The 12279-nt window shown below is 32.6% G+C and overlaps 1 protein-coding gene across 1 annotated transcript in view; it reads left to right on the forward strand.

Moving 5' to 3' along the window:
* LOC129217531 (cell division cycle protein 20 homolog) overlaps positions 1–12279 on the forward strand; it is a 44704-nt gene that overhangs the window by 17849 nt on the left and 14576 nt on the right. The window contains exons 7-8 of the mRNA XM_054851848.1: positions 1145–1379; positions 2472–2597. Of these exons, the coding sequence (XP_054707823.1) occupies positions 1145–1379; positions 2472–2597 (361 nt within the window). The remainder of the gene's footprint in view (positions 1–1144; positions 1380–2471; positions 2598–12279) is intronic.

The raw sequence follows: 12279 nt of genomic DNA on the forward strand, positions 1-12279 counted from the left end.
ACCTTCACTGCCCAAGAAACCTCTCTTCTACAATAGATAGGCTATGCACTGGACATTTCAAGGACATGAAGATATTACCAACTAATAATAAATTCTATCCCATCTGCACGCACTGTCCCCTTTTACAACTCACCCCGGATCATGTTTTTAATTGTCAGGTCATTATTCGCTCCCTCCTCCAACTTGGAGCACCACCAATTGAAATCCTGTACAGCCATTGGGCTCCAAAACTAGCAGATCTTGTTATCAAGACTTTTGGAGACATCTAAACCTTTCGCACTCGGCACGTCGTCAGACACGACAACAACAACAACAACATCAATAAAAACCCAAGAAATATAACAGTTATAAAATATTTTTAGTTTATAAATCTTGTTTTGTATGTATGTCTCCAAGCATTTCATTTGACTTTTCCATTGAGTTTATTTTCTACTATTGTATATAATAGTCGAATCATGCCCAATAGCTTATTTACATTGTTAAATTTTATTATTTTTAAGTAAATTATGATCTAAAATTAGCTACACCAATGTGTAATTGAAACTTTTTTAGATTTATGAAATTCTGAATCTAATGATTCTATTTTAATTAAATGATTAAATCATAATAGAAAATGTATTAGAATAATATAATAATGTTATTACACTGTAACAATAAATTTATGTTTGTATAATCAATTTATTTTTCATTTTGTCCATTTTGTTCAGTTTTATCCATTTTGTCCATTTTTTTCTGGTATCCCGGACTTTTTACAAAAAAGTGGACAAAATACCAACCCTGTTACTTTAACTAGTCCTTAACTTCATTCCTACCTTGGTGTGCAGACCACCAACAAAAATCAGTTATGAAGTAAGGGCACATGAAGTCATGGCTATAGATTTCATTGAGTATGATTTTTTCCAATATGAAAAATAAATTGCTTGTAAAATTTTTCAAAGTTGAAGTTGTGCAGAAAATTCCGGTAAATAGAAATATTTAAGCTTCAACTAGAAGTATGTTGAATGAATTGAAGGCTGCAACACTTTGAAGTTACCCCAAAATATTTTGCCCATCATGAGACAAAATTGCTTACCTTTAAATTTAAAAAAAAAACTCCAAATAAAACACAAAACATTGAATATCTTTTTATTTTTCACCCCTCAAGTGGTAGCAGAATTGGCACAATTCACCATCATGATGTAAGAGTTGCAGAACATCACGTTGGAACACTCGAGAATCATTCTCAAGAGGTGTGCGGACTTCGATGGTCTTTAGATGGACGATATTTGGCTTCAGGAGGAAATGACAACTTGGTTAACGTATGGCAGTCAGAAATAGGATTAGGACAAACCGAAGCAGCACCTCTACACACATTCAATGAGCATCAAGCTGCTGTGAAAGTATTCATTTCCTTTTGTTTGTTTTAGTTGAGTGAATAGAACTATCATATAAAATGTTACCTGTCTATGCAAGATTATTTAGAGTATTTAGAGTAGGCTCAAAAAATTGCTCTTGTAAACTTTTGAACTGTTATTGACTTTTTTTTTAAACTGAGTGAGTAGTCTTATTTTGATATCTCCAGTACAGGGGGTACTTACATTGGGAGTCCCACTCCCAAAGTTAAGAAATTAGAGCCTCCTTGCTTTTAGTACTTTTATCTTTGCAAAAATATAAAAGCATTTCTTCTCCACCATTAATGAATAAGGTATTAAAACTGTCAACTTTCAATAACTTTAATTTGTACTAAAATTGGTTTCCATGGGGAAAATACCCTGTTAAAGCATGGAGAAAATATCTGAGCCCCCCCCCCTTAAAATTTTGCATATGGGCGCCCATGACAGAGAAATCTCTTATTTAACAAATTCTTAAAAACTAGGGCAAAAATCATCAAGCCTGTTAAAGGACCTTTTCCATTGAGAATTTTTTAATGGAAATATTAAGTTTTTTAATCTTATTTATTTTTTACAATTAATAAATATTTCTTTCTCTAATTTTTCATAATAATGCACTTTATTATGCAAAAATTTGTTGTGTTCCACAAACTATGAAATTTTGAATTCAAAATTCAAAGCGTCTACACAGTAACCTTTTTTTTTTTTTGCAATAGTTACTAATTCTTAAAAATGAGCATTTGAATTTATTTTTATGTTATTTCCTTCTAAGCAAGGGGTGTATATCTTCTTTTGCTTGAATCATTTTTCTTTTAAGCATCTTTTACTAGACTTGCTAGAATTTCATGGAAAAAAATCTATGAAAATGAGTAGAACAAATGTTCAGAAAGATATGACTGTGGTCAAAAGTTAATTTTTTGATCTACATAATTTCTAGCCTACAAGGTGAATATATGTAAATAGTATTTAATCAAAGACTTTCTTTATTGTACTTAAAAACAAAGTTTTTAACTGGAAAAACTTATTTTATAATTTGAATATTTGATGTGAATTGCAGAATCACTTATTTAATTTACATAAATAAATTTTGAAACATTACAGGCTTTAGCTTGGTGCCCTTGGCAACCTAATATTTTAGCATCTGGGGGAGGAACAGCTGATCGACATATAAGGTTTTGGAACTGCAATCTGGGTTCTTGCTTGAACTCAATTGATGCAAAATCCCAGGTAATTGCATACTCTTTCTTGAACACGTTATTCTTTTCTTTTATTCATTTAACCAATTTAATTAGGGAACAGTTTTTCATTGTTGGAAAAAAAGTAAACATTTGATTATGTAGGAAAAAATCTATTAATCATTTTGTAACTTTGGCAGTTTTGAACATTCTTTAAAACTTGATTATGATTAGACTCTAAACAGAGTTCTCATTTACAGATTGCACAAAATCTGTTAACAAAAAAAGGAACTTATTCTGAAATATAAAAGGTGTGTCAGGAAAAGCAAGTGGCAGTTATGTTTGCCCAATAAAAGCATCTAATGCATCCAATACCATGCGTGCGGAGGATAAGATGGAAAAAAGTTGGTGGTAGCTACATAGTTTCAATTATGAAGATACATATACAAGCTCTTTCTTGCAGATAACAAGTATTAGACTGCTTAGGAGCAAATTTAGTATCAATTCCAGTTACACTGCCCTGCATTCTTTCCACTTAACTTCAATGCCAGGTCAATAATAGGCTGTGGGACAAAGGCATAAAAAGTGCTTAAAAATATGATTTCATTTGCCAACTTCGGGGACTACAAAAAGTAACATTTTTCTGAATCCTTTGTGTCAACAGATGAAAAAAACTTAATGTTCACAAAAAAAACTAGTATGTTGTGGCCATCACGAAACTTTCTTCTATATTTTTCTTTTTTTTTTCTGATCCCTCCCATTGCTTGACAAGGAAGCAATATTCCCAACAAAAAAAAAAAAAAAATTACACATGCAAAAACTTGACGACCATCCCAATGTCTGAATTATTGCAAGAGCAAAGAGCGAAAATTGAAAGTTATTTTAAAAGCCTTGCTTGAATTAATTACAAATATTTTATTTGTTAACAAACGCAAGATGGCAACAGTTAAATATTTTAAATCATTGAGATAATGTTTCCTATCATTTCCATACAATTAAAATCACGAGAAATACGCAGACGACAATCTATTACGATTTATCTTTCTTATTGTTGCATTAATAAAGCTATTTTTATTCGCAAAAAAAAAGAAAAAAAAATCAACACCTCTTGGAGCGATCGGCGTCAAAATTGAACCAAAGCCTGTTTACATATGGATTCACATATATTCCAAATTTCAACCAGAACGTAGCATTACTTCTTGAGATTGGGCACTCAAAATGGAAAAAAAGAACGGGTGATTGCGCTACCGCCTTTTTAGCTGTTGACACAAAAATAAAATCAGTTCTTATACCCACTAAGGGCTACTTGCCGATAAATTTTTCTTTCATTCTGTTCATTATTTCTTTAGATACAGCAGTCACAATTGACGACAAAAAATGTTCTATAGTTCAACCCCCCTTTGAGTTATTGACACCAAAATTGAATCAGCACCTGTTCCTGTTAATGGCAACATATGGACCAAATTTTGTTTGATTCTGCCAGTTACTTCCTGAGGAATAGCAAGCACGCGTAATTCAAAAAACGTCCCATTGCTCTACCCCCCTTGGAGGAATTCGCGCCAAAAACCAATGGGCACAAGTTCACATAGGGGCACATATGTGTACCAAATTTCGTTCGATTTAATGCTGTAGTTTTTGCTGTAGAGCGGCCACAAAAAACTGGTCACACACAGACGTGACACACACACATACACAGACAGACAGACCGATATTTTCCAAAAATGGTCGAAATAGACTCGGCACACCTCAAAACGTTCGAATCCTTCGAAATTCGAAAATTTGCACGAATCCAATACTTTTTTCTATATATTAGATATAGAAGAAAGTAAAAATAGTGTCTCATAATTTTTTTAGACCATTAGAGATGCATGAAAAGGTGTGAAACTGACAAGCAAGGGGCGGACAAATTTTAAATACATAAAAATATTATACATATACATTTAAAATATTATGCATGTACGTTAAAAACATATCATAATAACATGTATATCAAAAAAAGTTTTTTTTAAGAAGCAATCTCTTCATTCTGAAGTATCATCGTCAGAATCACTGAATTCATCTATCCTGTTTTTGCATATAGAGTTATTTTCCTTCTAAGAGTTTATACAGCTACAGTCAATAGAGGAAAATTATGTGCCTGAACAAATTTTACGTCTTGCATGTACTACATCTCCTCAAAGAACACAGAGTTTTCGTGCATGCACAGGAGACTAGTTTTTGAACATTATCTGATGCAATGGGAATAGTGCTCCATTGTATTTCAACACTGCCCGCATTTATAGTCCACCCAATGTTCTGATGAACTAGGAGCATTGATTAAATCAGTGGTGCTCAAACCTACAGCCGGCGAATCAAATCTGGCCCTTGAAGCTGAACCATGTGCCCCGTCGTTGTATTCAGTGTTAAAAAACGAAAAATATATAAACCTTCCAAAAGTACTAGTAATCTTCAATGTTACGAATTTTGAAGTCAAGTAGTCATAAATTGATTTCTGAAATACAGATGCAATAAAATAAGCATGTAGTAATAATGACAGCAACTTTGGTTTGTAATTGTCTTTCGTTTCCCTTGTTTTCCCAGTCTATCTAGAAAAACTTAAATCATATAAATAAATTTGATATTTGTTCTGACCCACGAGATTCCTATTAATGTGAGTTGTGGCCCACAGGTATAAAGAGGTTATTCACCACTGGATTAAATTATTCAAGCACTAATTATCAAGCAATCAATATTTGCTTGATAATTAGTGCACAAACGAGGGTATATGGTAGGAGTCAGAGTCGGGAATGGTTCTTTTTCCTTTCAGCTTTGCAGCCCTGGTAAAACATTTGCGCTTTAAATTCATTTCATTTTGATTCAGTCATATTTATCCCTGATTTTCGTCAATGTTGAGTCTACAAGATATGGTATTTCTATATTTATTATTAACTTTCTTTTCTATTTCTTGTCACCAAAAACTGAGAATGTATGCAGAATCTACACCATTTTTTCAATTTTTGGTGACATAAAATAATTTTTTGCGTTGTTGTTAATGTTAAAAAAAATTAACTCAAAAAAAAAAAACTTGTAAAATGGTTAGTTAAAAAAAAAATCTTTTGTATAAATGTTCCTCATCAAGAACTTTTTCCAACAAAGTTTTTTTTAAACAAATCCACCTTTAAGTTCGCCTTTTATATTTGCCTAAAATGTTTCCCAACAAGCATTAATATAAAGTACTAGGGGGCTATCGCCCCCTGCTCGCTAACGCTCGCCAACCCCCGGAACTGCTTACGCAGTTCCTTCGCAGCTCGCTACGCTCGCTCACTGGCCACTAAATATTAGTCTAGCTTTATCTGTATTAAAAAAAGGGTAATGTTTTTTTTTTATTTGAATATCATAACACTTATGATTTTCATACATTTAAAGGGGACAATTACTTTGACATGCAACTCGTGCATTGGATTATTATAAAGCAAAAGTTTGCAATTCCTTATCTTTTGAGAGAAGTATGCAAAGGAAAATTTTTGTACTAAAATTACAAACATAATATAATCTTTGTTTCCTACATTTACTTAATGCAAAAGAAATTGCAGTGAAAAAACCATACAATGTTAACACACTTAAAAACATTTCATGGTCATTAACTATAGTATGTTCAGTGTCAAAATATGTGTGTATATATGTTTTAAAATGTCTTACAGTTACAAAGAGCAAGCAACTTCTGACATTCTCTGAAAGCAGCGATTTAGTAAAAAAAATGTTAGAATGAGTGTTTTAAGAGCCAAGAAACCAAATCCAGTGGCACGACAGCTTATGAGGGCGACGGCCTACTGTACCCATCTCACTCCTTCTGACTACAGGCTCTGGGGTGCTAGGCAGATGTTCCGGTTAAGAGGTCAGCCTAACACGGAACTCCCAGGGTTTAGTTCCCAAGCACAGAGCTGCCAAGTGCTCCGTTTTTCCCGGAGTTTCTCCGATTTTTATTGCGTACTCCGAAAATCCGATTTATTCCAAAAAACTCCGATTTTTCGACTTTTCTTCACTTTTCGTTTTCAGATGAAATTTCCTTATCCTTGAAGGCAGGAATTATGTACAAACTCAACAAAAGAGAAGACAATTTGATGCTTTGGAAGCATTAGTATCAGGATAAACACTGAGGAGAGCGACGATTGGAGAACATCAGTTTTTGATCGAGCATTTCAGCTGCACGCGTGTAAAACATCGCCGCCATGTTTGGTCATTCACAAGATGGAAGTCGACGATGCTAAGTGCCTAAGTTTTCAAAGACAGAGCAGATTTGGGTGTTTTTCTTAACTGAAAAATCATTAAAGTAAAGTAAAATGTGCTACATTTTTTTTTTTTTTAATATTTTAAATAATTTTCCTCAGAAATGAAAAAAATCATACTATTTAAAATTTCATCTTATCCTCACTGCTTTGGAAGTTATTGTGCTAAATATTCTCAATAAAATTGTAGTTTCATGAGGATTTTAAGTTATTTGTATGGAACAAATTCAAACATTTCTATCCTAATTTTTGACTTAGTCGCCATATTTGGTCATTTTGTGAGATTTAAGCACTTAAGTCTCTTTTAGTGACCTAGTTTCCAAAAACGGAATAAGATGCATTTTGCAATGCAAACTATTGAAAATAATTCAAAATAGGCCTTTTTTTTTCAGAAAATTCTTAATTATTTTCTTGAAATATGCAAAAAATTTTTTTTCAGAATATTATGTTATCCTCATTGGTTTAGATGCTAATCTACTAAATACTGATTATTTCGTCTAAATTATAGTTTTTAAGGATTATTAATTATTTATAGTTACTTTTTTGCAACTAATTCAAAAATCTATTACCCAATTTTTTTTCGTAGTCGCCATGTTTGGTCATCCGCAAAATGTAAGTTGACGAGACTATTAATTGCCTAAGTTTCCGAAAATAGAATTGTATATTTATCTCAATACAAACTATTAAAAATAACATACAATGCAAAAAAAAGAAAGAAAAATATGTTTTTTTAAAGGGAAATTTTATCTGTATTTGATCTTCATTGTCTTGGAGGCTTTGTAGAAGCTATTTCATTTGAACTGCCGTTTCCTGTTGACTTCTCATTTATTTATTCTTTTTGCAGAAAGAATCAGAAACCTATTCTAACTTAAATTTTCCATCTGTAAAAAAAGTATTGAATAATACTCTTTTAGAATGTGCAAAGTCCTATTCATTAATTTATTTTGAAAGTTGAAAAAACTCCCCCCCCCCCCCATTTGTATTTCAAAATTTAGCGATAGTGTTGGCCACTAAAATTTTGGGGTCTAGTGGTCACTTGGAAAATTCCTGAGACTTGATCTTTATTATGAAGTTACATAAGAGCTCTACTTCCATGCACGAGAAGTAAATTGTGTATTTTATTCTTCAATATGTTCTTATGCAATGCATTTTTAATACACGTATATGCATTAAAAGATATTTAAAAAGAGGGTGCAGTTTTATTAAATCAAACAGTCATGTTTTTTTTTACTTTTCAATATGTAACTACGTAACGATGCTTTTTTTTTTTTTGGTAAAATAATTTCATTTTAATCTTGGTTGTAGCTTTGCTGAAAATCAAACATGAAAATTCAGAAAAGCATAATAATGGTGTTTAAAACTTATAGAAGCTTGTGGTACAGAAGGAAGGCTTAGCAAAGGCCACGATTTCTTGCTCCTATTTTAACCCTCGTTGCTCCTATTTTTTCCCTTCATTGCTCCTATTTTTTTTATCTTGAGGTTGGCAGCTATGCAAGCATACTTGGTACTCATTTTATCAACCCACTGAAGGAATGAACAGCTGAATCAATCATGCCCAACCCGAAGATCAAACCGAAACCTGCAGCGTGGAAGGGCTACCACTGAGCCTCTGGGCTTCAGAGCACTTGAATATAATTTACGAAGAAGAGAGCAGTGGGCTACAGAGTCTTTAGATGAAAGATCTGAACGCAGATTAGTCAGAAATGCTACCGATAGGCGAAGGTGCACAAATGCACACCGTCTTCAAATCGAGAGAATTCCGCAAATGTTTCCGAACACATTTATGGATTAATCATGCACCTTACTGGAGAAAAAGGGTTGACTTAAGACTGATAATTATAAAACTGGAGAAAATTATTATTGTAGCAAAAAAAAACTATTGATTATTATCAGAGCTAGATAATGTAGACGCACGGCGTGCGCGGATACATCCACTGACGTGCAGATACATTCGCCGCAGAATGCACGTCGTCCGATAATCGTGTAAGTTCTTAAATACAAGATAGAGATTAGATCAATTTGGAACGAATAAGAAGTAAAGATAATATCTTTACTTCTAATTCGTTTTAATTTAAAATTTATTTTTTTTCTTTAGACTGTAAAAATTATTACAAGATCGTATATACACTCGCGCGTTCGGTGGATGTATTCGCTGCTGTGCGGATACATTCGCAGCGGGCACGCGCATCTCGCGATAATTGTTCGAATTCTTACTTTTGACTTTTAATTTGCTTTAAACTGATATTATTTAATTATTTTGTAAAAAATATTAATAGATAGTATATACGCAAGCGCGTAAGGTGGATATATTCGCTGCTGTGCGGATTGATGGGGAGAATTTCTAATCTAATAATATCTCCCCAATGTTTCTTTGATACTAGCAGAGTGAGTTCGGAAATAAGACTTGACAAACTATTTCTAACTTACATGAAGTTTATTTAAACAATAATGTAAATAGTTAAAAATACACTGTAAATGATAAAAATAAATACTAACACCATAATCTCTCCACATGCTACTTCTGCATGAGATAACTAACACTGCAATGCAAACTGCATGACTATTGACTAAAAACTTCGATGAAGTAAACCCATTGGGAAATAAGCTAAGTCCAGCTCATCATTTCTAATAAAGTGCGAACGGCACGAACAAGCAAGTTCGCATACCGATCGAGCGACCGCCTACAACGACCAGAGATGATCGAAGAGAGAGAGCGAACTAAAGCCGCAAGCAGTTTAAATATCCCCCCGAGTCATTAGCATATCTGAGTCACGTGAACGGACACATCACTGCTATCGTTAAGCACACGTGCCTTCAGATTTCTTCTAGAAGCATCTATGACGTCATCCACAACGGAGTTCCCGCCAAGGGTGAACGAAACTGAAACAAACATTCGGTCGATTCGACCAATGTGAATGAGTGCTGATAAGAATCTTTTACCCCAGTCATGCAGAATGATTGGTAATACATTATAAGTAAGGAAAAACATTCTTTTACTATTGGTGTAGTGAGGTGATGAGATAGGATTATTTACTGTTGTTATTAACAGGCATTTATGCCTAACAAGGCCCCCCTCCCTCTCATCATCTCACAATGAAAACATTCAAAAAAAATTTGACTTCATTTAGACTTTAACACAATTTCCACATATTAATAACTGTATGAGAAAAACTATAAACAAATTTTTAAACATAAACTTGACTCTATATTACGAACTTCCAATATAGATCTAGAATCTCAAAATTTGAGAAAAACACAACATACAATACACTTAGCTGAAAAAAAATTATAAGTTCAGAGAACAATCATCTTGAAATGTCCTTTTTTTCTATCGTACTCTCTCGTACGTCGTAACTCATAGTACGTTTTTACGTAATTTTCAAAGTCCGAGAACTAATTCTTATCAAAGTCTTTTATAATTTTTTTTCAATCATTTTTCCAGTTTTATTTTTAACAATGACAGTAGGTTAATCTGAAATATAAAATAAAAACCCACAGTAACTGTTCAAATCAGCATATAAAATATCAGTCTTGAAAATAGTATAGTATAAGCATATATTGAGAAACGTTTATAACGAAATGTAAATAAGCTCTTTTACTAACTATACATTTCTCACTAAATAATTTCATTTACAAATAGATCACTAAAAATCTTAATCAAAAAAATGCTCCCCTTCTATACTTAGACTGTCTGATGATTTTAACTGATTAAAATTTCATTTTTACTAATTCATTTTTTTTTTTTTTTTTTAATAACATTTTTGCACCATAACATATTCAATGAAGGAAAATTACAAATTCTAACGGGAACTAGTGGTGTTTCCAATATTCCAAAAATAGGGTCTCACAAAATGAAAAACAAATACACCCGCGATAGACCTTCATGCAACAATAAACTCCCTCTATCCTAACTCCCGGGAAGACTCTGACAATTACATTTTCACTTTTAACGAAACGTAACAAAAAGCTGTTCGCAACCCGGTTGATAGGAAGAAAAAGCCGCCGAAACATTCAGGTGGACAATTAAATTGTTAGAACTTGCAAAAAACATTTCACAAAACATGATGCAAAGAAAAATTTAAAGTACACAATTCAATTTCTAAAAATGTTTCTAAATTATATTAGATTTGTACAAAAAAAATTTCTATAAATCTTTGAATTTCTAATCGGGTGATAGGTTTCGTGAATATGTCCGACATGTTATCTTTGCTTTTAGCATATCTCACGTTAAAAATATTTTTATGAACTAAATCCCGAATGAAAAAGAATTTGATATCAATGTGTTTACTACGATGATTTTCGATAGGCGATTTAACAAAATCTAACGTAGCCTGATTATCCACATACAAAATAGATTTAATTTTACAACTTTTAACAATTTTTATTTTGATGCATTCGTCAATTATACGATCAAACCACATGAGCTCTTTTGCACATTCTGTCATGGCAATGAATTCAGCTTCCATCGTTGAAAGGCTAACGCTTCGTTCTTTGAACGTGCGCCATTCAATTGGAGCTTTATCAAGTAAAACAAGTTGACCGCCTAATGAGGTTCTATCATCTTTATTTGTGGCGAAATCAGCATCCGAAAAAGTTATAAGTTGAACATTTTCACATTTTAAGTTTAATTTTAAATCTTTAGTATGGTATAAACATATCCTAGTAATTTCAACAATCCATCCCAGTGTACAATTCCTGGGTTGCTTTGAAATTGGCTGAAAATGTTAACAGCATATGATATATCAGGACGTGTTCTACTAGAAATAATAAACACCCTAATAAACTCTTGTATGGATATTTTGACATTTCGTCAATCTCAGCTTGAGTAGTAGGACAATTTAACTTTGAATAAACACATCCTTTACTCATAGGTAAAGAAGAAATTGAGATTTTAAATTTACTAAATCTTTCATAAACTACACGAATGTATTCAGTTTGATGTAAATTTAAGCCATTTCCTTCATTTTCAAATTCTACACCTAGTAGCTTTTTAGTTTTACCTAAAATTTTAATTTCAACATGTTTTTGAAGTAAATTCAAAGCATCTTTAATATCCCTGTCCTTCTTACTGAATAACACAATGTCATCCACATATAAGAGTAAAATCACATTATCAGTATAATAAACACAATTACATGATAAAAATTTATGAAAACCAATTTTAAGCAATATATTTTCAATTTCATAAAACCACAGACGACCGCTTTGGTGCAGGCCGTATATAGCTTTATTCAATTTGCACACATAATTTTCTTTTCCCTTCTCAATAAAACCTGGGGGTTGCTTCATATATATTATTTCATCAATAGGAGCATATAGGTACGCACTTTTAACGTCACATTGGATATGTAGCCAATTTTCTCTTGATACCAATAAAGAAAAAAAAAGCGAATGGTACTAAAGTAGACTACTGGGCAGAAGGTTAGATCAAAATCTAGTCCCCTCACTTGATTAGTCCCCTGAGCGACT

This window comes from Uloborus diversus, chromosome 2 (genome assembly GCF_026930045.1).
Source record: "Uloborus diversus isolate 005 chromosome 2, Udiv.v.3.1, whole genome shotgun sequence".
Classification (NCBI taxonomy): Eukaryota; Metazoa; Arthropoda; class Arachnida; order Araneae; family Uloboridae; genus Uloborus; species Uloborus diversus.